At 34.2% G+C, this 26,916-nt stretch overlaps 3 protein-coding genes across 3 annotated transcripts; 1 reads left to right on the forward strand and 2 right to left on the reverse strand.

The window, feature by feature from the left end:
* The first annotated feature begins 76 nt into the window (after positions 1-76).
* Positions 77-11,727, forward strand: LOC128167589 (splicing factor 1-like). Its single transcript, XM_052833386.1, has 13 exons — positions 77-228; positions 717-875; positions 1,955-2,030; positions 4,627-4,779; positions 5,109-5,229; positions 5,516-5,668; positions 5,896-6,014; positions 9,464-9,568; positions 9,868-9,946; positions 10,078-10,197; positions 10,369-10,696; positions 10,821-10,901; positions 11,065-11,727. Exons 1-13 carry the CDS (start codon positions 177-179, stop codon positions 11,313-11,315), a joined length of 1,797 nt encoding a protein of 598 aa, XP_052689346.1. The 5' UTR covers positions 77-176; the 3' UTR covers positions 11,316-11,727.
* Positions 11,728-15,512: 3,785 nt separating this feature from the next.
* Positions 15,513-18,480, reverse strand: LOC128166955 (centromere protein X-like). Its single transcript, XM_052832432.1, has 6 exons — positions 18,417-18,480; positions 18,263-18,314; positions 18,043-18,096; positions 17,190-17,221; positions 16,105-16,161; positions 15,513-15,589 (listed from the first exon to the last, which is right to left on the reverse strand). The coding sequence occupies exons 1-6, from the start codon at positions 18,441-18,443 to the stop codon at positions 15,575-15,577; spliced, it is 237 nt and encodes a 78-aa protein (XP_052688392.1). The 5' UTR covers positions 18,444-18,480; the 3' UTR covers positions 15,513-15,574.
* Positions 18,481-21,341: 2,861 nt separating this feature from the next.
* On the reverse strand, positions 21,342-25,541 carry LOC128164450 (elongation of very long chain fatty acids protein AAEL008004-like). Its single transcript, XM_052828261.1, has 7 exons — positions 25,372-25,541; positions 24,469-24,656; positions 24,180-24,260; positions 23,735-23,791; positions 22,964-23,078; positions 22,381-22,508; positions 21,342-22,165 (listed from the first exon to the last, which is right to left on the reverse strand). Exons 1-7 carry the CDS (start codon positions 25,424-25,426, stop codon positions 22,001-22,003), a joined length of 789 nt encoding a protein of 262 aa, XP_052684221.1. The 5' UTR covers positions 25,427-25,541; the 3' UTR covers positions 21,342-22,000.
* Positions 25,542-26,916: the final 1,375 nt, after the last annotated feature.

A 26,916-nucleotide genomic window follows, 5' to 3' on the forward strand; every position in this document is an offset into this window, starting at 1 on the left:
GTTAGTGATTTATTTGCTTACATATAATATTGATTAAAAATCCTTCAATGTTTCATAAAAAGTTATAAAATTTAGAGTTTTCTTTTTGTTTTGAGGCTTTTCTTACGTCATATTTATCGCCCTCTTACGGCGGACGACAGCGTAACGTCCGGACCTGTGGAGAAAGCATTTTTACAATGTTTGGAACACCAGGATCTAAGAGATCTGCTGACTTTGGATCGGATTCGCGTGAGTACATTTTTAATTTACGCCAATAATATAAAGTAATCATGACGAAAGAGGAAGAATGTTTCCGTGAAATCATCATTTTTATGCTGTTAACAGATGAGTTGATCATTTGGAAACTTTCACACATGGAAAATCAACATCAAAAGTAAAAAGTTAACTGGTCGTGGTGTTTATGAGTTAATAAAAAGCTGTCTATACTGCTAAAATAACATGACCTAAGAGGCTAAGACTAAGTCTCTGTCACTGTTGTGTATTGAAAATTCATTTATTGTATAGGCCTACTGATGATCATATGAATTGATGTTCTGATCTTCTCTACTCCCACACACCTGTAAAGATTTTTTTAAGAAAACTGAATTCATAATTTTGTAGACCAGGAAGCCCTCTAACAAGATTTTAAATTTCATGTCCCCCAAGGAACAAAATTCACTTTTAAGGGTCTGTTGTTAATTTTAACATTTATGTTAATTTTGTATTAAAATATATAGCATCCTCCTGGAACCCAGATGGAACATCCGCCAGTGACAGGAAGAAAAAACGCAAGAGTCGATGGGCTCAGGATAATGACACTGACAAAACAATCATTCCAGGCATGCCAACTGTTATTCCTCATGGATTGTCAGATGATCAAGAAAAACAGTACCTGTGTAAGTATCAACTTATAAATGACAACATACACTGTAGCTCCAGTACTCGAAAGTGTGTACTGTGGTTTATTTTTCATGTCAAGAAGTTTAACTCTATTAATTATTTCATGTTAATGAGTTTGCTTTTAGGGTCCATTGATGAAAGATTGGGGCAGTTTTAGTGATATATATGTGTGTATTTTATTATAGTATGCTGATATTAATTTAACAATGATTTTACCCCCTGTTAATATTTTATTTTGAACAGGACAAGATATGAATTTAACATGTTTTGATAACTAAATTTCAACTTATATTTTAGCTGTCGTGTACATGAATTTCAGTATTTTAAAAAGATGTTTAGAATCCTCTGATTTTCCATTTTTATGATTTTTTTGTTGTTGTTGAAACCTTCAAGCGTTCTTGACTGTTCATTAGATAGTAATATCTATAGTTGCATATGTTCTTTATATGTGAATATGTTCATTTGGTGAACATTACAAGGTTGTTTAATCTGATTACAATCAAACCTCCACATCTACATTTGTAGCTCTTTTATATTATTCAACAATAAAAGAATAACAAGAGTTTCATGGTCACAGTTGGTTTGATTCTAATCAAAGTCATATTATTTTTTTTACATATAAAAGAACAATCCATTTTATTTCAGTAATCTATTACTGATAGTAAATATGAATAACCGCATTTTTCAAAAAAAAAAGGATGTGCTCTGTACAAAAGTAACTTGTGTTGGATTTTCCATATTAAATGGTGGAGAGAGAAAATTCTTTCAACTTTTAAAATGTTTCCGCTCCTTTGTTTATGCCGAGAAATAAGAAGGGCTGTTTGGAAGAAATAAATAAGATAGCTTTTAATATGGAGAAATGGATGGGAATGCAAAGAAGTCAATAATAATTAGGGGGAGGGGGTGGAAAAATTCCTTTGATATTATGTTAATGAATTTTTGGCTTCCTCTTTTGGGACTGAAGTAACTATGGTGAGCTCATTCAGGTTTGTATGGTTTCACTTTTTTTTCTTTGGTTATAAATAAAACTGAATAAATAACCCATCATTATTGATTATAACCAATTGCATTCCAGTGCATCTTCAGATAGAGGAAGTTAGTCGTAGACTACGAACTGGAGACTTGGGCATCCCTCCTAATCCTGAAGAAAGGTTTGGTCACATTCATAATCCACTCTCATTTCACGCAGGCCAGCTGAAGTACATCGTGACTACCAGAATGTAGGGGGATGGTACACACAAATCAGATTGTAAAGCTGAATAGTGACCTGGTGAATCTATGTTTAGTTTAAAGAAAAAATATTATACTAAATAATAAAACTTCTAATATTTTGTGTACAAATAAAGATTTTTTTTATCATTATATGTAATATAACATACATTTTAAAGTAGCTCAAAGAGATTTAAAAGAAAAAAAAAACTCAGAAAAAGTCTTAGTTTTGTCATTTATGTACTGTGAAAGGACCAAGAATCAATCTAAGGTTGTTTAAGATTTTTTGCACAAATTAAAATTCAAATACATAGGATTTTTATGCTTTAAGGTAAGGTTTGCGGCTTGCATTTTTTAGAGGTTGTACCAAAGTTACATACCATTTTGTTCACTATACTATAGTCTTTTTTCTCATGAAATTCAAATGAATTTTGCCCGTCCCGTTTTATAACTACAAAAGGTCAAAGTTCATGATTTCCAATTTTCATTTTGATGAAATGTAAACAATTTCGTGAAAATATGTACATTTTATATGTGACTATAATGGGGGTTATTTATGCTTAAAATGTTCGAAAATAATATCACTATTGATATCGTGATTCACTTTTATTAATTTCTGATGAACTATCTAGAAATAAATTAAAATGCAACAAAAGTCTTAATTTTGGACTACTATTATGTAAACGAAAACATCTTATTTGAAACCTTTCCAAGTCCACCGATTTCAGGAAAAACGTATCTTAGAATATGTGTAATCTGATGTTTCTAAAACACTATTCAAAACCATATGATGCGGATTTCGTTTTCGTGGAAATTGATAAAATGATTGTGTCCTCTTATTTTTCCATTGAAACTAAAAAAAAACGCGAAATAAAAAAAACTGAAATCAATTATGACGTCATATAAATTTTGACGTCATAACTGAAATAAAGGGTAGTTGGTGTTACGTCACAATGAAAATGTGTGAGCTATCTCCCTGTAACCGCAAACCTTACCTTAATAGGCATAAGCAATAAGTTTAAACTGACCATTTTCATAATTTTATGTATACTAGATTTAGACCCTTTTCATTTGATAACTGAGTGAACCTTCCTGTACAACACAAACTACCGGTAATTGTATATTTTTTAGAGAAAAAATAAATGCATATTTCTAAGGATATTTTTTTGCACTATTGAACATGTTAAATGAGTAATAATGCATTTAATTTGAACTTAAACATATCAACTGCAGTAAATCTTGAAATACAAATTGATAAATTGCAAACTGCATATTGAATTTAATATTAACAAACTAAACCTTTTACAAGATAAAATATACTATCAATTCAGAAAAAAAAATATTTTGAAAAAAATAAAAAAAAAGTTTTGGCAAATTTAATAATATTAAAGTTCAATATATGCACTGAAATAAATATTTGTGCGTTTTGTACATCTGATTGTGTGTGCCATGGCCCCAAATCCTGCAGGTATAGTTTATGTATAATTAGGACTTGTTCTAATCAGTGTTTCTATTTTGCTAATGACAATTTTGTGTGAAGGTCATTCAGTGAAGAAGGTGCTGTAATACATTCCCTTAATATTTCAGAGCATGTTGGTTCATATCTCAAATAAGCTTGAAATTCATAAACATGTACAACTAATTTATGATAAATCCTTCATTTCAGTTCTATTCTGACATATATGTTCTTAATGATGAATTGCTCTCTCGCTCTCTCACCCAAAATTGTTGATACTTTGACCGGTTGTATACAAGATCTGGCTTATGCTGTAATCAATTATCTCTAGTCTTTCAGGTTAAATATTTTCGTTTATTCTCACACTTTTCAGATTTAACTAAGTTTGTTTTCAGATATATGAGTTTGAAGTTAGGTTTATTAATTCACTTTTGTTTATTAGTAGCTACCCCTTTTAAAAAAAAATTGGTATTTTCTAAAACAATTCCATAGAGCACTTATTATTTTGATTTTTTCCTTACCAGAATTTTTTTAAATGGCTGACGTTCAAACATGAATATTTTTTTTTTATATCATATATGATATCTTTTATTTGTACATGTAAATTACTTTTACTTGTGCATTTAAATTTGAAATTTTGGTTTAAGAAACCTTACTTGAGTTTGTAAATAGCTAGAAATAAAGATTCAGCCTATTAATATGTGTAGGGTCTCCTCTCAAAGAAAGCCATTAATTGGCATGACAAATTATGACTGTCAAACTTAACCTTGCTTATCATGATGTCCAATGATAATGGCTGAAGTTCTATTTTAAAATTGGCTGAAACATAAACACATGTCTATCCAATACGTAGTGACAATTGTATTTACTTTAATTCTTTAGATTGTGAAATGGCAATGGGGGAATGGAAGTTTATTTGAAATTACCTAATTGCAGCGATATATAAATTCATAAGCTATTTTTTAAAATTGGGGACTTCTTTGACACAAAAATTTCAAAAGTAAAATTTTTCAATTATCATTGGACAAATACGGTAAGCAGAAATACCTCAGAGCCTGAGTATTTCGTTCTTCACTTTGAAGGTCGCCATCCCCTGAGCCTATATACAACAACGAGGGTAAGCGGTTGAACACCAGAGAGTACCGAACACGTAAAAACCTTGAGGAGGAGCGCCACCAGTTGGTACAGCAGGCCATCTCCCTTAACTGTGATTACAAACCTCCAGCAGATTACAAGTATGGAACATATAAGAAACACTTTTGTTTTCAGGTGTAACTAGAAAAATTTAAATAAACATTAAAAATGGGGGGGGGGGATTTATGCTTATCAAAATTGTTAAGTAAAACTTGCATTGTAGCTTTGATCTGGAGAAAATTGATTATACATAAATTGAAATTTTACAGCTGAATTTTGCACAGGGATATTTCTTGAAAAGTTTTGAATTTGTCACAATTGGCTTCCTATTTTGATTACAAACATAACAGGAAGCATGAAATGTAACCTTAAACTATTGTTTAGTACATGTAGTTGTCCCATTGTAAGTCTCATTATCATATAATAATAGGCCTCCCATCGTGAGGGTGAACGATAAGGTGATGATACCACAGGATGAACACCCAGAGATCAATTTTGTGGGGCTCTTAATTGGACCAAGAGGGAACACACTCAAAAATCTTGAAAAAGATGTAAGTTTTAGTTTTAAAAGCTATCATTATAAAAATGATTTGAGCAAGAGAGGCATATCTTTTTCTAAATCATTTATTAAATTTTAAGTTTTATTAAAACCTTTTTTTGTCTGATCCTTTTTTGATTTATTTAATCAAGCCACTCAAAAAGATTTTTTGAATAAAAATTGCATTAAGTAATATTGCAACTGCTTTTATGGAATTTTCTTCAATGAATCGCATTGTTTTGTACATTGTGAAATGCTTACTTTTTATATCTTAAGAATTTTTTTTTCACATTATACAGACAGGAGCAAAAATCATCATACGTGGCAAAGGTTCAGTAAAAGAAGGAAAAATAGGTCGAAAGGATGGACAGCCATTGCCTGGGGAGGATGAGCCTCTTCATGCTTATGTGACAGCCAACAATCCAGAAAATGTCAAGAAGGCTGTTGAAAAGGTCATTTTATATTGCCATTTTACTTTAAATATAATGAAAGATACACACCTACTTTTCAGATGTACTGTACAACCATTCATGAACAAAGTCATACATTTACTATGTAATAGTGCTTCCTACTTTAAAGTAAACATGTTGTGAGAAAGCTTATGAAAGACAGTTTAGCAACAAATTGTTGGTTTAACAAAATGAATGACTTTTTAATTTGCTTCTTGTTTTTTTTTTAGATCAAAGAAATAATTCAACAAGGTATTGAGGTTCCTGAGGGCCAGAATGACTTGCGGCGCCAACAGCTACGAGAATTGGCCTTGTTAAATGGGACTTTAAGGGAAAATGATGGCTTAGCGTATGTACATAATTAGCTCACCTGAGCCAAAGGCTCAAGTAAGCTTTTCTGATCACAATTTGTCCGTTGTCTGTCGTTGTCGTCGTCGTCGTTGTCGTCGTTCACATTTTCACATTTTCATCTTCTTCTCAAGAACCACTGGGCAGATTTCAACCAAATTTGGCACAAAGCACCAGTAGGTGAAGGGGATTCAAGTTTGTTCAAATGAAGTGCCACGCCCTCTTTAAAGGGGAGATAATTGAGAATTATTGAAAATTTGTTGGTATTTTTCAAAAATCTTCTTCTCAAAAAGTATTAGGCCAGGAAAGCTCAAATTTGTGTGGAGGCATCATCAGGTAGTGTAGATTCAAGTTTGTTCAAATCATGGTCCCGGGGGGTAGGGAGGGGCCACAAGAGGGGGATCAAGTTTTACATAGGAATATATAGAAAAATCTTTAAAAATCTTTTTCTCAAAAACTATTAGGCCAGGAAAGCTCAAATTTGATTGGAAGCATCCTCAGATAGTGTAGATTCAAGTTTGTTCAAATCATGGTCCCTGGGGGTAGGGAGGGGCCACAAGAGGGGGATCAACTTTTACATAGGAATATATAGAGAAAATCTTTAAAAATCTTCTTCTCAAAAACTATTAGGCCAGGAAAGCTCAAATTTGAGTGGAAGCATCATCAGATAGTGTAAATTCAAGTTTGTTCAAATCATGGTCCCCGGGGGTAGGGTGGGGCCACAATTGAGGGATCAAGTTTTACATAGGAATATATAGATAAAATCTTTAAAAATCTTCTTCTCAAAGACTATCAGGCCAGAAAAGCTCAAATTAAAATGGGACCATCATCAGGTAGTGTAGATTCAAGTTTGTTCAAATCATGATCCCCGGGGGTAAGGTGAGGCCACAATTGGGGGATCAAGTTTTACATAGGAATATATAGAAAAATCTTTAAAAATCTTTTTCTCAAAAACTATTAGGCCAGGAAAGCTCAAATTTGATTGAAAGCATCCTCAGGTAGTGTAGATTCAAGTTTGTTCAAATCATGGTCCCTGGGGGTAGGGAGGGGCCACAAGAGGGGGATCAAGTTTTACATAGGAATATATAGAGAAAATCTTTAAAAATCTTCTTCTCAAAAACTATTAGGCCAGGAAAGCTCAAATTTGATTGGAAGCATCCTCAGATAGAGTAGATTCAAGTTTGTTCAAATCATGGTCCCGGGGGTAGGGTGGGGCCACAATAAGGGGATCAAGTTTTACATAGGAATATATAGAGAAAATCTTTAAAAATCTTCTTCTCAAAAACTATTAGGCCAGGAAAGCTCAAATTTGAGTGGAAGCATCCTCAGATAGTGTAAATTCAAGTTTGTTCAAATCATGGTCCCCGGGGGTAGGGTGGGGCAACAATTGAGGGATCAAGTTTTACATAGGAATATATAGATAAAATCTTTAAAAATCTTCTTCTCAAAGACTATCAGGCCAGAAAAGCTCAAATTAAAATGGGACCATCATCAGGTAGTGTAGATTCAAGTTTGTTCAAATCATGGTCCCCGGGGGTAAGGTGAGGCCACAATTCGGGGATCAAGTTTTACATAGGAATATATAGAAAAATCTTTAAAAATCTTTTTCTCAAAACCTATTAGGCCAGGAAAGCTCAAATTTGATTGGAAGCATCCTCAGGTAGTGTAGATTCAAGTTTGATCAAATCATGGTCCCTGGGGGTAGGGAGGGGCCACAAGAGGGGGATCAAGTTTTACATAGGAATATATAGAGAAAATCTTTAAAAATCTTCTTCTCAAAAACTATTAGGCCAGGAAAGCTCAAATTTGAGTGGAAGCATCCTCAGATAGAGTAGATTCAAGTTTGTTCAAATCATGGTCCTGAGGGTAGGGTGGGGCCACAATAAGGGGATCAAGTTTTACATAGGAATATATAGAGAAAATCTTTAAAAATCTTCTTCTCAAAAACTATTAGGCCAGGAAAGCTCAAATTTGAGTGGAAGCATCCTCAGATCGTGTAAATTCAAGTTTGTTCAAATCATGGTCCCCGGGGGTAAGGTGAGGCCACAATTGGGGGATCAAGTTTTACATAGGAATATATAGAAAAATCTTTAAAAATCTTTTTCTCAAAAACTATTAGGCCAGGAAAGCTCAAATTTGATTGAAAGCATCCTCAGGTAGTGTAGATTCAAGTTTGTTCAAATCATGGTCCCTGGGGGTAGGGTAGGGCCACAAGAGGGGGATCAAGTTTTACATAGGAATATATAGAAAAATCTTTAAAAATCTTTTTCTCAAAAACAATTAGGCCAGGAAAGCTCAAATTTGATTGGAAACATCCTCAGATAGAGTAGATTCAAGTTTGTTCAAATCATGGTCCCGGGGGTAGGGTGGGGCCACAATAAGGGGATCATGTTTTACATAGGAATATATAAAGAAAATCTTTAAAAATCTTCTTCTCAAAAACTATTAAGCCAGAAAAGCTCAAATCAAAATGGAAGCATCCTCAGGTAGTGTAGATTCAAGTTTGTTCAAATCATGATCCCGGGGGGTAGGGTGGGGCCACAATAAGGGGATCAAGTTTTACATAGGAATATATAGAGAAAATCTTTAAAAATCTTCTTCTCAAAAACTATTAGGCCAGGAAAGCTCAAATTTGAGTGGAAGCATCCTCAGATAGTGTTGATTCAAGTTTGTTCAAATCATGGTCCCCGGGGGGTAGGGTGGGGCAACAATTGAGGGATCAAGTTTTACATAGGAATATATAGAGAAAATCTTTAAAAATCTTCTTCTCAAAGACTATTAGGCCAGGAAAGCTCAAATTTGAGTGGAAGCATCATCAGGTAGTGTAGATTCAAGTTTGTTCAAATCATGGTCCCCGGGGGTAGGGTGGGGCCGCAATTCGGGGATCAATTTTACATAGGAATATATAGAGAAAATCTTTAAAAATATTCTGGGAAAGTTTTCGGTCCAAAACTCAGTACTTAGTGTGAAAGCACAGGTTATGCAGATTTATGTTGGATGAAACCATGATTCCCTAGAGAAAAGTGGGGCCACGAAATGGGAGGGGGGATTATAGGAATAGAGAAAAATCTTCTTACAGTTACAACAACAAAAGGGGCTTGGTATTTACCAAAAAAGAAGAGGTGGATAAAATTGGCAGATTTTCAATTTTTTTAGCAAGATCTGCTGTACTCAGTTGTCAGGATATTTTGATACTGTAATGCTAATTTGATCAGAATTAAGGCAATTGTTGTTCAGGTGAGCGATGTGGCCCCTGGGCCTCTTGTTTTTCTACCTCAGTGTAAATTTTCATGCATAAAAGATAATAACCTTGCTTAGCATATTATCTTTTATGCATGAAAATTTACACTGAAGTAGATTGCTTTTAAAAGTTTCCTTTCTATTTGTAGTGTAGATAAAATTATTAATCTAATACAATGAAATTAATAATTTGTAATTATTGTGCTATAGAAAACTGAAGCAGTTACAGCAGGCTCAGACCATCATCACAAACACCATTATTTGTTCTCTGTGTGGAGGCACTGGTCATATTGCACAGGACTGCAAATCAAAAAAGTAAGTATAAGAAATTTTTCATTAGAAGAATGAGAAGCAAATGTTTGATGCACATTGGAATACAGCTGTAGATAGAATCTGCTTCTCTATTTGTTTGTATCTCTCTCATTAAATTTATAAAATCACATATACTGTATCTAATGAGATATCTAATATATCAAATCTTTTTTTTTTTTATAGATGTGTGAATAAAAATAAAAAATAATTTAAACAAGACTTAGTGCAATAGTTCCAAATGATTTCAAAACTATTGTTCCATGCCACAATACAAACCAATAAACATACATGTATAATTTCAGACCTGGAGACTCTTTCAAAAATTTTCCTCAGAATGGAAACCCTGTGTCTCAAGCTGACAAAGCCAAAATGGACAGTGAGGTGTGTACAACCCATTTGCCAAAAAAAAAAAAATGAATGAATTACAACATGAAATGTTTTACATATAAAATTGAGAGGTATTTGGCACGTGTATGAGCTAACTTAATCTTGGTTATATTTTTATTTTTTAGTACATGTCCTTGATGGCAGAGTTAGGAGAGGGTCCACCCCCACCCAAAACACAGACACATCCTACCCCGGCTGTACAGACATACAGACCTTCATTTAGTCAGCCCCCACCAAACCCCATGGTAAGTTCTTTTACAGAACAGTACATGTTCTAGTTCAGACAGTGTATATATTATGTGCAAAGTTGATTAAGAGGTTTGAGCAAATTTGAATAAGAGATGGGATTGTTAAAATGATTATACATTTTAAGTAAAATTGATGTAAAGTGTGACTGACATCATTTACATCAACAGGCAGTAAATCCACCATGGCAACAGCCAGCTCGACCCCCTCCACCTCAGGTGGTGTCCAATATAAGTCTGAGCTCACCTGTACAATCATCGCAGGTGCAAACCACAGCCCAGCCTCCAGTCAGTTACAATATTCAAGGTGTACAGCCCCCGATGGGGATTTCCACCAGCATACAGCAACCTGTGGGCATGCAGCAGCCTGGGCACATGCACATGCCAGCCCCTGTGGCACCCCCTTCTCATTACTCGTCCGCGGGTGGACCTGTCCCACCCCCCTGGCAGTCAAACACGATGACATCTCAAAACAGTGCTGTGTCTTCTGCTGGTGGTGGTAAGATTATTATAAGGATATTTACATCCTATCTATTACTGTGTATTAATATGATAGATTATTGGTCTTATTTTGTGTGCATTTACATTGAATGATATCTATCTGCGTTTTGTTTCATATTAAGGTGTACCACCTCCATCTTTGTTGTCGGCCCCACCCCCTCCTCCTCCAAGCAGCCAGCCTCCGTCATCTTGGATGCAGCAAGGTAGATACATGTAGCTTCCTTATCCTAAGTCTTCTGATATACATGTACTGATACATTGTAAACTGTCCAGCCAATGATAAAAACACAATGTTACAAATATCAAAATGGTTGATCAGGGCTGAACACATTTAAATGCTGCAGCAATTGACTTTCTCTTTTTCAGCACAAGGTGTACCTCCACCGCCTCCTATAACATCAGCGTCACCATGGCAAGCTGCACCACCCCCTCCCAACAGCATGCCGCCATGGCAACAGCCCCCGCCAATGCCAAGTGGTGTTGCCCCTCCTCCACCGCCCCCACCGGGCCAGCAAGGTTACAGCCCCATGGCGGTTCCTCCACCCCCTCCTCCAGGGGCTTTTGACATGAATACCCTGGGTATGCTTGGGGCACCGCCACCTCCTCCACCTACTTAATGATGGCTCCTATTTAGCTTGAAAGTGCAACATGACACTGTGAACAGTGCATTAATTTTAGGTCAGAGGGAAATACTTGTGTACTTTTGGTGATTAATTTTATGGACTATTGAATTGATTGAATACATAAAAATGTGTGAGCATCAATTTATGTATATTTTAATTGAGTACTGGAAATGTGCGAACATAAATTTAGGCATATTTTATCTTTGTTTACTACACATGTACATTTATTAAAGTGCATCAATTTTTACATCATTCATTTCATTATTGTTGATGCACTCCAAGTCATTTGTTTTCTCTCATAGCTCAGTAAATGCTAAATGGCAAATGAGTACGCAATACGATACAAATTGATTTTAGGTGCTCTGAATTATGTCCAATGCACTTTAAATAAAATATATACTTTTAATATGTGGGTGAAAAGTGTTTGTTCTTTTTATCTTTTTTATCATGGTCGGCTTGGATTCTGCAGCTGCAGGGATGATGTAGCCATCGAAAAAAGATCCTGTCATATTGTGTGCTTCTATTGGACTGTCATGATCATGACAATGTTCCGTATGATGTGACAATTTACTTTCATAGTTCTAACTGAATTTTTTGGCTTACACTTTGTCAATTTAATACTGGGTAATCAATAGAGGTTATGAACTTAAAGATCAAAACACTCATAAGCTGTTATTTCTGAAATCAAGTTCTAAAAAGTTAATAAATATGTGCTGAAATGAAAAGAGACAGCTCTCACAATAACAAGGGGCCACATCGCCCACCTGAGCAAAAATACCAATCTGATGTAACTCTGATCCAAACACCTTTAATAATCCTGTTACCTGTACAATTTTCCTGGATTTTTTAAATTATAAGCACATTTTTTAACATTGAATCCCTAGTAAAGAATGAAGATTTTAATCATTTTGGATCTCTATATATTCTTATGTAGATATTGTTGAAATGTGGGCCAACATTACCTCAAGGGATAATGAGTAGAACAAACTTGAATCTACACTATCTGGGGATGCTTCCACATCGGTTTCAACTTTTCTGACAAAATAGTATATGGTTTTTTAGAAGATATTTTACAAATTTTAAACCTTATGCGTTCCCAAGTAAATTTGACACCCCCCTATCCCAATTGTGGCCCCATCATAACCCTAGGGATCATGATTTGAACAAACTTGAATTTACACCAACTGAGGAAGCATTTACATAACAAGAGGCCCATGGGCCACATTGCTCACCTGAGGAACAATAGGTATGATAAAATCAGCTTAATGGAGTCATAATACAAACTATCTGGACAATGTACAATAATACATGTTGATCCTGTATAAATAAAATCAATTTTCCCCTGGATATTCTTATGTTTATAATCATAATCCCTTTTCTAACAGGACGATTTTATAGTCATATCATATGTTGAGTATTGCAGTTCTCAAAAAGATCCTTAACAATTGTCTATATATGGGATATAAACGTACATAAACTCTGAACCTTCTTGTGAGGCCAAAGAATTGTCCTGGGGCCAAAGTCTTAACAATTATAAAGAATCATCTGGCTGATTAGTTTCTGAGAAGAAGATTTTTAAAGATTTACCATATATATTCCTTTGTTAAACTTCGAACCCCCATTGTGGCCCCACCCTACCCCTGGGGATCATGATTTTCACAACTTTGAATTTACACTACCTGAGGACGCTTCCACACAAGTTTAAGCTTTCCTAGCTGATTAGTTTCTGAGAAGAAGATTTTTAAAGATTTACTTTATATATTCCTATGTAAAACTTTGACCTTCCATTGTGGCCCCACCCTACCCCCGGGGGTCATGATTTTCACAACTATGAATCTACACTACCTGATGATGCTTCCACACAAGTGTCAGCTTTCCTGGCTGATTAGTTTCTGAGAAGAAGATTTTTAAAGATTTACTCTATATATTCCTATGTAAAACTTCGATCCCCCATTGTGGCCCCACCCTACCCCCGGGGGTCATGATTTTCACAACTTTGAATCTACACTACCTGAGGATGCTTCCACACAAGTGTCAGCTTTCCTGGCTGATTAGTTTCTGAAAGGAAGATTTTTAAAGATTTACTTTATATATTCCTATGTTAAACTTCGACACCCCATTGTGGCCCCACCCTACCCCCGGGGGTCATGATTTTCACAACTGTGAATTTACACTACCTGAGGATGCTTCCACACAAGTTTCAGCTTTCCTGGTCTTATGGTTCATGAGAAGAAGATTTTTAAAGATTTACTCTATATATTCCTATGTTAAATTTCGACCCCCAATTGTGGCCCCACCCTACCCCCGGGGGTCATGATTTTCACAAATTATAATTTACACTACCTGAGGATGCTTCCACACAAGTTTCAGCTTTCCTGGTCTTATGGTTCATGAGAAGAAGATTTTTAAAGATTTACTCTATATATTCCTATGTAAAACTTTGACCCCCCATTGTGGCCCCACCCTACCCTCGAGGGTCATGATTTTCACAAATTAGAATTTACACTACCTGAGGATGCTTCCACACAAGTTTCAGCTTTCCTGGTCTTATGGTTCATGAGAAGAAGATTTTTAAAGATTTACCCTATATATTCCTATGTTTAATTTCGACCCCTCCATTGTGGCCCAACCCTACCCTCGGGGGTCATGATTTTCACAAATTATAATTTACACTACCTGAGGATGCTTCCACACAAGTTTGAGCTTTCCTGGTCTTATGGTTCATGAGAAGAAGATTTTCAAAGATTTACTCTGTATATTCCTATGTAAAACTTCGACCCCCCATTGTGGCCCCACCCTACCCCCGGGGGTCATGATTTTCACAAATTAGAATCTACACTACCAGATGATGCTTCCACACAAGTTTCAGCTTTCCTGGTCTTATGGTTCATGAGAAGAAGATTTTTGAAAATTTCTCGAAAATTTTCATAAATTCCTAATTATCTCCCTTTACAAAAGGGCGTGATCCTTAATTTTCACAAATTTAAATCCCCTTAGGCTAAGGATGCTTTGTGCCAAGTTTGGTTGAAATTGGCCCAGTGGTTCTTGAGAAGATGTTGAAAATGTGAAAAGTTTACAGACAGACGGACAGACGGACAGACAGACAGACGGACAGACGGACGGACAGACAGACAGACGGACGACAGACAAAATGTGATCAGAATAGCTCACTTGAGCTTTCAGCTCGGTGAGCTAAAAAACAACTTTACTAGCCAAATGATATTTGAGAATTTTTTTTAAATATAACATGTTACTCTGTAAAAATTTGAACCCCACCCTATCATTGATCATGATTTGAACAAACTTGAATATAGACTACCTGAGGATGGTTCCAGATAGGTTTAAACTTTTCTGATCAAATGGTTTTCTAGAGGAAGTTTTTAAAGATCTTCACTGTACATGTATATTCCTATGTTAAAACAAACCTGAATCTATACTGTCTGAAGAAGCTTTAACAAGAACTTCAACTTTTCTGGATGGTTTTCTAGAGGAAGATTTTTCAAGATTTTCAGCATATATTCCTATGTAAAAATTATATCCCCAATTGTGGCCCCACCCTTTTCCAGGGGATCATGGTTTGAACAAACTTGAATCTACAATTTCTGAAGATGCTTTAACATGAATGTCAACTTTTCTAGCCAAATGGTTTTCCAGAGGAAGTTTTCAAAAGATTTTCAGTATATATTCCTATGTAAAAATTTGAGTTACAATTGTGGCCCCACCCTACTCCCCGGGATCAAGATTTGAATCTACACTACCTGAGAAAGCCTTCTATTAAGTTATAACTTTATTGACCAAATGATATTTGAGAAGATTTTTTAAAATTTAATTTTCATCATTTTCTAATTACCTCCCCTTTAAGAGGGGCTTGACCCTTTATTAGAATAATCTTTAATCCCCTTGGGCCCAGGGAAGCTTTGCCAAGTTTGGTTGAAATTTGCTCATTGGTTACGGAGAAGATGAAAGTAAAAAGTTTACAACAAAAACTACAATGCCATTTATGGACAACAGACAAATTTTGATTTGATCCTTTGGCTAAGGCGAGCTAAAAATAAAATCTCTGTCTGCCTAGGTCAGACATATAATCTCACGATTTAGATACTGGTACATAGTTTTATAAAGCCACACAAACAAAAAATGCTAAGCTGAATGAAATAGTCGGAGATAGTTGACTATAATCAAGAACAAACATTTAATGTTTTTACATAATTTTATTAATTATAAATGACATGTATCAACTGCTGTGTCAATCTTTAAAAATCCAGTAACTGCAACAAAAGAGGAAACAATGGATGATTCGAAAGTTGTGTGTTAAAAAAACACTCGTATAATGAGTTTGAAGTATAGGATGTAATAATAATCATATAATTCATGCATGGGTATTTTAACTATACATTGTTCTATAATTATTCAACATTAAATTCATGTTATTAAAAAAATAGTATATCATGCAATAGATTTAAAATTAAGTTACGAATGTGAAACTGAACAAGGATCATATGTCATTGTAATCAAATCATGCTTTGAAACAAAGTAACAATATTGCAGTTGATCTTTGATCATAGGTACCTGATACGTGTACATTCCAGTTTTGTATCGACTTAAAAAAATACTTAATCTCATCCTTCATTAAAATGATTATGCTCATCTATGAGAGGTAGTATCAACACAAAATGCACTTGAGATTTAGTGGTGTGATATTCTTCACAGCTCGAAGAGAAAATCTTTTGCCAAAATACACTGCAAATCTAATGTTCTGATGCAGTTAATTTTAACAACTTACCAACTGAGGCAAAATCTTCTCAAAATAATCAATTGGTATCTGGTCTTGGTGATCTTTCTGTAAGATCAAATTATTTCAAATTCAAAGCATGTGTTCAAATGTCATTAATTTAAAGTTTGAAATTGGGGAAACTTACATTAATATTAATTTGAATGAATGGCCCACTACAATTTTTGTTCGATAATAGTCATGCATATTACAATATTAATTCATCTTTTTTTAGCTTCAGGTCTCCTGGCATTTTTGTTACTTCATATACCCTTTAATAATACATGTAATTCAAGTTGCGAAGTAAATCAAATTTAATGGTAAATGTCAACCAAATGAATAGCATTATGGAAAATACACGGTATTACATGTACCCATATCTTAAAATTACTGCATACATGTTATTTTTATTAAGGTAAGGTTTGCGGTTACAGGGAGATAACTCACACATTTTCATTGTGACGTTGCACCAACTACCCTTTATTTCAGTTATGACGTCAAAATTTATATGACGTCATAATTGATTTCATTTTTTTTTATTTCGCAGGGTTTTTTAATTTCAATGAAAAAATAAGAGGACACAAGCATTTTATCAATTTCCACGAAAACGAAATCCGCATCATATGGTTTTGAATAATGTTTTATAAACATCAGATAACACATATTCCAAGATACGTTTTTCCTGAAATCGGTGGACTTGGAAAGGTTTCAAATAAGATGTTTTTCGTTTACATAATAGTAGTCCAAAATTAAGACTTTTGTTGCATTTTATTCTATTTTTTAGATAGTTCATCAGAAATTAATAAAAGTGAATCATGATATTAATAGTGATATTATTTTCGAACATTTTAGACATAAATAACCCCCATAATAGTCACATATAAAATGTACATATTTTCACGAAATTGTTTACATTTCATCAAAATGAAAATTGGAAATCATGAATTTTGACCTTTTGTAGTTATAAAACGGGACGGGCAAAATTCATTTGAATTTCATGAGAAAAAAGACTTTTGTATAGTGAACAAAATGGTATGTAACTTTGGTACAACCTCTAAAAAATGCAAGCCGCAAACCTTACCTTAAAGTTTACATACCTTTGCTTCCTTGATTGTTCTCAATACTGCTTCTAAAAATAGATTGATAAACTGAATTCAATCACAAACAGTTTTCATTCACTATTCCAAAATTTCTTATTGTGAAATATCCTTCTTACTTGTCAAGTTGAAGAATATGATAAATAATGTCAGATTTTCCCATCAGAAATCTTTATCAGAAATCCATTTTCATTCTTGTCATTCCAATGATTGTTTGGGTCAAAAAGAGATGACAGAAACTTTGGATTACCCCCTTTCATTGCCTTCAATTATACTTCTTGGACAGGTATGTGTATTTTTGCTTCAAATTGTCAAAAAGTGATGGAAATGGTATTAAATCTATGAAAAGTTTTATTAGTTTGTCTGAAAGACTGGCCGTGGGTTTCAGATTATGGAGTGAAAATCGAAATTGAAATCAATGAAAAAATGCAGGAACTAGAAACTTGTTTGATATGTGATGGTCAGATCATTTCATTCACTGACAATTTATGCTGTGCATCTATTTTTTTTTTTTTTTTGCACATATATTGTGTCAAACTCCTGTGGCTCAGTTAGCAGAGCAAATACTATATAAGTTGCAATACTGTAGCCCTTTCCAATTTTTTGTATCTGATGTTTACTTTCCCAATTATTTTTTTTAAATTGGGAGAGGGCTACATTATTGCAACTAAGCAATTATACATGTAACCAGATGATTGAGATGGCAGTTTTAATCCTTAATTATTTTTAATTATAATATCACATTACAGATGCCTGTAGATATGAAATATAGAATTACATCTTGATCAATCTTGTTACATTTTTTTCTTTGCTCTAAAGTATAAATGTACTTTTCTTCATCTACACTACTTACCTGAAACAAAAATGTTTAGGAGTTCTGTCATAAGACTCAAGGCCTCTGCATTTACTGAAAAATAAAATACAATTAAACTTAAACTATATCAATTATAATTAACAGATTAAGCTGCTGACATGTAAAGATACAAAAAAAAAATCAGGTCGCATGCAACAAAATAATAGATTTTCTAAACCGGAGAGAGAGAGAGAGAGAGAGAGATCGTACGTCACATTACTTTTTAATTTTTCATCTTTGAAAAACTGAAGTAAAATATTCTGAACTGTTTTCTGAAAACAAAAATAAATATGGGTTGCAAGACAGTGCTCATAAATATTTTTTGACTACAAAATAAGATTTTGTCTTAGATTTATTGAAGTTAAAACACAAACCTCTTTAAAATTTGTACCGCCAGACATTGTTTACAACGGAAATACAAAATGTAAACTGAAAACTTACACGAGTGGAAATTACTTTCCCGGAATAAGCATAATTCAATGAACCCCTTCACGGTAACTGCGGCGTTTGGTGAAATATGACGTAACGTCAATTGTGTCATTTACGTCATTTAATTATCTACCTACTGAAATTTCGGCAAAGTGTATCATTGCCCTGCAAGATAGCAGTACCGCAGTTATCGTGAAGGGGTCTATTGATATCTTCTTAAGGAGGCCAATTTGGGGTTTTTTGCGGAAAAAACTACAATAGCAAAACTCTTTATTTTTTAACCATATGTAATTAAAACCGATTCTAGTTTATTTGTGAAGTTTCAAGAAAATCGATCGTCTGGTTCTTTTTGGAGACCATCTCAAAGTAGAGGTACATTTACTATAGGAATATATAGGAAACTGTCATTTTCCGCACATCAAAGAAGATTTAAAAAATACTACAATAGCTTTTTTTCTCAAATTGTTATATATGATTAGTCAAATCATTTCCTACCTTATATGTAAAAAATACTAAAGTCTACCGTCTGGTTTTTAGTGGCGGCCATCTCAATATATTAAAATGCACCAAATTTTGCTATATATTTGGATCATTACGAATGAAGATTGGCGAAATGGATTCATTAAAAAAAAAGGAAAATGTCCCCGAGGATAGTACATTCTGTATATAAAATTTCAACGCCGTACAATTTTTACTTCTTCTTTTATGTGATTTCTTATAACGTACTCCTATAAAGCTTCATTTTATCATAATGTAATAAAAGCGCAATGGCAACGCTCCTCTACCGCACAACGGAAAAATCCTTTAAAAAATAAAAGTTTTCTTAAAAAGTATTCATTTTTATCTGTATTTGATTTATTGTGTTCAATTTTATAAATGATATCGAAAAAATCTCATAAGAAGAACAACTGTAATATGTTTTACGGTGCTACCGTTCCGGCGAGCGCAGCAAGAATTATACACATACCTTGCATCATTGTCAACTTATAGTTTTATTTAGGTATCAACGAACGTCAAAGAATTTTTGAGAGTATATTGCTCTACAATAAGTATGCCAAAGGTACTAATTTTAATGGTTATGATACATACAGCGCAACCCACTTCCCAGAGAGAGAGAGAGAGAGAGAGAGAGAGAGAGAGAGAGAGAGAGAGAGAGAGAGAGAGAGAGAGCCCGGTACCTGTTTGTAGGTGTGTAATTTCCCACTTTTAAATTTAATGGTCTGACTATATCCCATATCTACATAATTTTTTTAACTGTTTATTTTTTTATTTTATTCCTTTTTGATTTATTTCAAAATGTCCTATTGTTTATTTCCTCCCTACTCAATCATGCACAATTAGCTTAAAAATGGATCGATATGACAGTAAAGTATGGCTCTTGCTAATATATATACATAAAATCTCTATATTAAAAAAAATTAAAAACAAATCATACGTCAATGAGGCAGGTATCGCAGTCTGTACTGAAATAGCTAGTACACGCATTACAGATGTTTGATCCACCTCTAAATTCATCGCGGGAAATATAGCGCGAGTGCACTATGACGTCATCCATGACTTTGTTCGTCTTTGTTTACGTTTCACGACTCATTACGGAGGTATGGAAGCATGTAAAAAATCTTTTGAGTCTCGCCAAAGCATATGCGGTACTCAAAACGTGTCTTCAAACTTTAAGTCACTGTAAATTACGAGTTAAAAGTCGGCCATTTTTGGCATAGCACCACGGGTGAAAACATTAGAGAGCATTATGGGACGTAGACAAAAAATTTGTTTGATGAACTGTAGGTTTAGCTCGTTCTTTCTCCCGCGCACACTGGTTCTTAGAGCTCGCTTCGCTCGCCGGCGCGCACTAAAATGCGCAAAAACATGCGCAATGAAAACTAATTTTTCATTCGAAACGATATCGCAAACAAGTGAAGTGTTCCCCAAACACGTAGTTTTTTTTTGTTTTTTTTTTTTGGTGGGGGGGGGGGGGTTGCGGGGATTGACTCACCGCAACATTTAGACAAGCCCTTAAAACGAAACTTCACCAAACTTCAAATTAATTATCATGGAGTAGAGGGGACCGAAAGGAATGGAGATTTTGAAATTTATCTATAAACCTTAACACACGCATAATACCGAGCGCAGCGAGAGGCTGGCGAAGCCCGCCTCGCGAAGCGAGGATTAATGGTAACACGTATATATAAGAAAATCAGTGAAAAATGAATTTTGAATCAGGGGTACTAAGGCCAAAAAAAATTTCTTCCAGTCCTGGGCGCCGCCATATTGGCAGCCATTTTGTTTTTAGAAAGTTAGTTCGATCATAGATTGACTGGTACTTATCGATGTTTATTGTCCCTAAACTCGATTAAAATTTTCCAGTGTTTCAATAAAAGGTTATTTGAATTAAAAGAAATAAAAGAGGAATCCAGATAAGTTTCAATAGTGCTTCAATCAAGAAATACGACAAGTTCTATGTATGTCTTATCAAATTATCAGATGGAAAACAAAAACATTAACATCGAGGAACTGATCTTTTAGATACTGAATAAAGTATTCAATTTTATTACTGCGGCATTTATATAAATTAAATTGATAAACAATGAAAGAACAAATAAAAAAAAGTTCGGAATAACGTAACTTCCTTCGACTATTTCCGAAGACAAAACGTGTACGTTTTACGTCTGAAACATGACGTCATAATGTACACTGAGCACGCGATGTTTAGTTAAACTTTGGCTAATGATTTGAGTAGGCAGCCAGGCGGATCCTACTGTGTGCGTTTCAAATAAATTTTGTTCTACAAAAATCCAACTGCATTGTGTTAAATCTGCGCTCGGTCCAACGGTCACACCGTTTACATATTATTGATGTACTGTCGTATCAATTTCAAACTGTCCGAAAAAAATCGCTAACAATTTTCTTTTCTTTATAAAAAGGCTGGTTGACAAAAACCTAATATTATCGACTAGTATTTCATACTTACAGAGTTAAAAACAATAAATAACAATATTGCCAATTAATATACAAGTAATGAATTTGTCCGCGTATGAATATACGCATCCTTTGAACTTTAATTATATCGAACACACGTACTGCAGTAATAATGTAGATAATGTTAAGCGGTGTCTCAATTAGGTCTACCTTTATACTTGGGTGCAACACACAGATCGACAAAAACGACAATTATGTACGTAATTTTGTTGACACTCTATGGATAAGAGAAGAGAGATTCAGATCGAGAAAGATTTATATATAAACACCAAATTCTTTTTCTATGGAGGTTAATTAAGCTTTAAAGGTATCGAGTATCATCCAACCCACATCCTTAAAAATGTTAATTCTGCCATGATCACTTCCTTTTTCTATATATGAACCATCAAAGAAAGTATTTCATTGCGTAAATGATCGATATACACATGTACACTTTATCAAACTATTCTCAGTTTCCTCAAAGATACTCTAAAACAATGGAACGAGAGCATAATCACAATGCATATAATTAATTTCTATTTGTTTATAAAATTAGTTTTATTTGTCTCTCGAGTTATTGTCTTTTTGGCTTTTCGTAAGTTTGTAAATAGAAATTAGTAAATAGACTGAAAAATATGGCGGACTGGATGACGCTGGATAAGGAAAATAAGCGCGGGAAGCCACAGTCTCCAAAGCAGACGTTATAGAGGGCGTGGGAACAAATCAGCACAAACTGTACCTTAAATAAAAGAAAACAGATACCATTTTCAAATAATATACAACCGTCTTTTAAATCCAATTACACATAAAACATAAGCAACCACTTGAAAAAGACAATGTTTGGGCAGGTACATGTATGCATGGTGTCAGCAAGTTCATCAACTTAATTACATGTACCTAATAATATTATTGATATGTTTCATGCTTATTTGGTGATCTCAGAAATGCATTTACCAGTTGTAGCTTGGTGAGATATTTCTTCCACCATAGATATTTCTGCATGTGAGGGCCCATAGCCGCCAGTCCGTAATAAGCGTACATCCAAATGTGGACAAAGGAATTCAGGAACCCCAGTACAAACGCTATAGTTAATCAGTTTAAAAGTAAAGTTGAGATGAAAAATTGAGTAACATATTCATGTACTCCTAAGCTTAAGCAAACAAACACAATATATCAATATATTAAATTAAAAGGGGTTAATAAAAGCATAAAATTAATTATACATCCAGTCACCCACTGTTGTACCATAAATTGAATCTCCTTCAATATTTTACCCTAGACGCCATCTGTTGTCAAATGCATGATTTTACGAGATATTTGGTAAATTACAGCGCCAGAAACCAACGGCCAGTATCGCACACGCTTACTGCATTACTAGATTTTCTACTTGCATTAGAAGCGTGAGGGAGCCAATCGGAATAGAGCATGTATTATTCCCGAGAACGAGAAAAGTTCAATGAGATGGCCAACGGTCAGTAAGCGTATGCGAGACTGGTCATGTGTTTCCGACGATGGGCAAATTCATGACCCGACTTACTTTGACCCCCGGGGACAAACTTCACAAACCACCAAGTGTGGAGTAACATTATAGCATGGTGGTAGACGTGTAGAAAGGTGATCTGTCTTTCTTTCTTCCGAACAATGAAGAAAAACTACGAAAAAGCACACCCGTCATCATAGGATCTTTTATAAGACATTTCAAACATTAATCCGTTTGTGGAGAGTCATAATACATCCTTGACATTGTGAAAATGATTGTGTGATGTGCGAAATCACAGAGTTTTTCTATGAGAGGTATGCTTATAAGGAATCATTCATTGAGTATTTTTTAATATTATGAGGTGATCAAATAGGGTCGGTGGTAATCAGAGACATAAATGACAATAATAATGTTATTTATGTATCTGGTGGTGATCAAATCCAATTAATCCCAAAGGGCTTTATGATAGATTTGATCAAGTCCGACCGTATTTGATCACCTCATAATATTTAAAAACTGATTCCTTATATTTACATAATTTTTAGCAATTGTACGATTAAATATTGATGAAACATATTGGACTATACATAATGATTACAAAATAGATTTGTGGTGTTATCAGAAAGTTACATGGTAATGTAAAATAATAATATAATATTTATACATCCATCGTGTTTTTTCTCCACTAAATTTTAGGTATACGATTGTGTTTCATATAGCCATGAAAAAAAAATCATAAGACAATGAACCAAATATTGTCGTTACACGATGGAAAAGAGGGAGCGGATCGAGGATCTAATTTTAATCAGGTTGGAAAGATAAACTTACCGTATCCAACAGTTCAATCAGTTTAGTTATTAAATACCAATACCAAGCATTCAGCATCTAAAATTCCAAAAGGATCAAACACACATGAAGAACTATATAACACCCCCACCCCACCCAAAAAAGAAACCATTATCAAAAATTAAAGAGATAATAAGTAGGATAGATGAGATGTGAGTAAATTTGAGCTATATATATGCATGACACACTATTTGTTAGTTTTAGTTCAAATCACAGTTTAGACAAACATGCCATTCTTATTGTACTTGTTCATTAGTAATGCCATATTACTGTTTCGTGAAGTTAGGAAGCACTTGCATTCCATAAAAAGCTACTGATAACAACGTTCTCGATGAAAACGGTCATCTCATGTGATTGTGATTCATTATGACGTTTGTCAAAAGCGAGTTGATGAAAAGGGCCCCAATATTCCATATGTAGCACGTACCCTCAAAGCCCGAGGATCTTCCGAGTAATCAACCGGCTGACACTTCAGACTATAGGAAGATTGTACAGCGGAGATCAGCATCTACAAGCATACCCTCATCTAAATAATACTTAGTACAAATTAAAGTATTTGTAGATATATAGGTATGACGCTGTTCTTATCAAGAAGACCTAAATGATTAATACATATGGTTGAATCAATGATTAATAATCGATCGATAATCGAAGAAATTTGAAATATTTTAGCATGTACAACACAAAAAGCAATTTTAAAAGATGGTGAAACTTACCTCAAACGTTATATAAATGGACAGCACCATCACAGCTAGATTATACAGAACCATGGCACCCTGCACCTGGAATGGCGTCCTTTGCTCCATCATCTTGGGTCCCTGTTTGACCATCATCAGATAGAGGACAAATACGGTCAGGACCGGAACGGGGCTGTCCATGAGCGGCCAGTCTCGCACCCTCTCATCTGTATTATAATATTGATCATAACATGAAGGAAAATTAGAAGCTGTTTTAAATTATACTGGTGTTTGTATACAATAAGTTTGGAATTATAGTTATTTTACCATACATAAAAAGCAGAACTCGTAAGAACTTAATATACGGTGTATATTGATATACATGTATATCAATATTAGTATATATCTGAAATATCGTGATGCATTGCAAAATCATATTTCCAGAGGGCATCGCTCGAAGATAAATCTTCTTATTTCCCTCTCAATCAAGCAGTAAGTTGTTTATTATACCGAACAACAGGTGATAATTTACCCAGGTAGAATACATCGGTTTCTAATCCGTTTTTTTTTTTAATTCTAATAGTCCAATAACGTAGTTAATGTTTACAGGTTTACATGTTTCTTTCTATGGCAGTTTTCTGACATAAAAAGGATTTTAAACGGTTTTTTAATAGAGATAATCATAATTACATCGTTTGCTCATCCCCGGGATATTTTTTAAAAGTATGGAATGGAAGTTTTAGAGGGGGTGGGATATGAAGACAAATATGATGATGACAGAGAATAGGATGTTTTATTGCCCTGGCACGTGTTTTGTTGACGGTGTTTCGGACCTTAAGACAGCAAGGTTGCCCTCGGCCTTGGACAACATTTGTGTCTTCGTCCAGCAAATCATATATACTGCCCTCACACTCAGTCAATAATTGTATAATATCAACTTACCACCGTGAGTGATATACGTCTCCACGTACGTCCAGTTTTCTCTAGGATCCGGCATATTCGATTTTATGAAGAAAGAACAATATTTTTTGTCCACTCAATGTTATTCTTTCTTTGGTAGTTTTGTTTTCTTCAACATTTATAATCTAAATGGAATCAATAGCAGGTTTATAATGCCCACACCCCTTAATCATAAGCTGAAAATATTCATTTTGTCCCTGTAATCTTCTGAAGCAGATTGAACACGTACAACATCTGGGAAAGATAAAACTAAAGATACTGGAGTAAAGCCGATATTCAACTGCATGTATACAGTGATGAATATAATCATTTAACTAACTTATATTACATCCTTACAAAACTTAGGTTGTTTAAATGCATCTAATTTTACGAAAAAATTGCTTTGGAAAAAATTTGAAGCTATTGTAAAGAAATTGTGTATAGGTACTAATATAACTTGTACTAGTAAATTAAGTATCTTTGGATTCGATCAAGGTTAATGTAGACGACAGCAATCAAAGTACTGAAGAACTGACGGGAGTTGATTTTGTCGATGTTTATTTATTTTAAAATCAATGATATGTTATTTTGCATGACAAGTACATGTAGTTTTTAATTTGAATTATGGACATTTTTATAATATTAATTTTTGGACTTTTCCGAGAAGAATGTCGAGAAACTCCCATATGAATCAATATGAATGATATTTAAAGATAAAATAATTCAATCAAACTATGTATCAGAAATAGAAATATTTCTCGAAAATTGTATGGATCCAAGTAATATTGAACTATAGTCTCGTTCAACCAAACGCTCGGCTGACACCGTAAATCTCTGACATGGATGAACGAGACTATATTGAACTCTGGTGTAGGAATATATACGACTGCAAAAAATATATAAATTGTTCGTATTATTTAAAATCTGACTATTTTCAAGGTATTTATAAATACGTTTCCTTGAAAAACAATGCTTTAGCATACATTACATCGAATTTATCAATTATTTTCAAGTACTAAGTCTTGTCAGCAGCAATGATTTGTGCTGAGGTCCAAACACTGTTTCACTTTCGGTTTGTCTGAGTAACTGCATAGGAGAGTTGATTAAAATCAACTTCCAAAAAGTAAGCCTATCGTTAGTAGACTGTTTCAAAGTAAGATACTGTACAGATATACATATCAATAACTAGTTAACCAATGTCCTAATCTGGTTTTTGTTTTGTTTTGTACTGTTTAAATGCAGAGATGCTATTAACATATTTTATGAAATTGATTCAAAGAAATAGAAATTATGTCACATCTCTTTACATATTGGCCGATATAAAAAGTAGCTGGTTTGATTTTGATGAATTCTGTTTTTACTACACATTTCTATTTGCAATTCACGAGACTTGCATACTATATGGGATATAAGGCTTCCACAACTATTAAAAACAGCTCTTAAGCTTGTCGCGAACCATGCCCAAAGTATCGCCAAAATACTGGTTTAATGTAACTATGCTTTTTATTTCTTTATGTTATCTTAGTTTCCTTCAATCAAGCCAATGAA

The sequence above is a fragment of the Crassostrea angulata genome, chromosome 10, assembly GCF_025612915.1.
Source record: "Crassostrea angulata isolate pt1a10 chromosome 10, ASM2561291v2, whole genome shotgun sequence".
NCBI classification, from domain to species: domain Eukaryota; kingdom Metazoa; phylum Mollusca; class Bivalvia; order Ostreida; family Ostreidae; genus Magallana; species Magallana angulata.

What these genes read in the sequence shown, in the direction of transcription:
- LOC128164450 (XM_052828261.1), bottom strand. Translation starts at nt 25,426, where the DNA reads ATGCCGGATCCTAGAGAAAACTGGACGTACGTGGAGACGTATATCACT. An exon ending in CCATTTATATAACGTTTGAG is followed by an intron (nt 24,261 to 24,468) that starts GTAAGTTTCACC and finishes GTATGCTTGTAG; the next exon opens with ATGCTGATCTCCGCTGTACA. An exon ending in ATCTCACCAAGCTACAACTG is followed by an intron (nt 22,166 to 22,380) that starts GTAAATGCATTT and finishes CTTTTATTTAAG; the next exon opens with GTACAGTTTGTGCTGATTTG.
- LOC128167589 (XM_052833386.1), top strand. Translation starts at nt 177, where the DNA reads ATGTTTGGAACACCAGGATCTAAGAGATCTGCTGACTTTGGATCGGAT. An exon ending in TCAAGAAGGCTGTTGAAAAG is followed by an intron (nt 5,669 to 5,895) that starts GTCATTTTATAT and finishes TTTTTTTTTTAG; the next exon opens with ATCAAAGAAATAATTCAACA. An exon ending in GTCATCTTGGATGCAGCAAG is followed by an intron (nt 10,902 to 11,064) that starts GTAGATACATGT and finishes TCTCTTTTTCAG; the next exon opens with CACAAGGTGTACCTCCACCG.
- LOC128166955 (XM_052832432.1), bottom strand. Translation starts at nt 18,443, where the DNA reads ATGTCTGGCGGTACAAATTTTAAAGAG. An exon ending in CAAAGATGAAAAATTAAAAA is followed by an intron (nt 18,097 to 18,262) that starts GTAATGTGACGT and finishes TTTATTTTTCAG; the next exon opens with TAAATGCAGAGGCCTTGAGT. An exon ending in CCTAAACATTTTTGTTTCAG is followed by an intron (nt 17,222 to 18,042) that starts GTAAGTAGTGTA and finishes ATCTATTTTTAG; the next exon opens with AAGCAGTATTGAGAACAATC.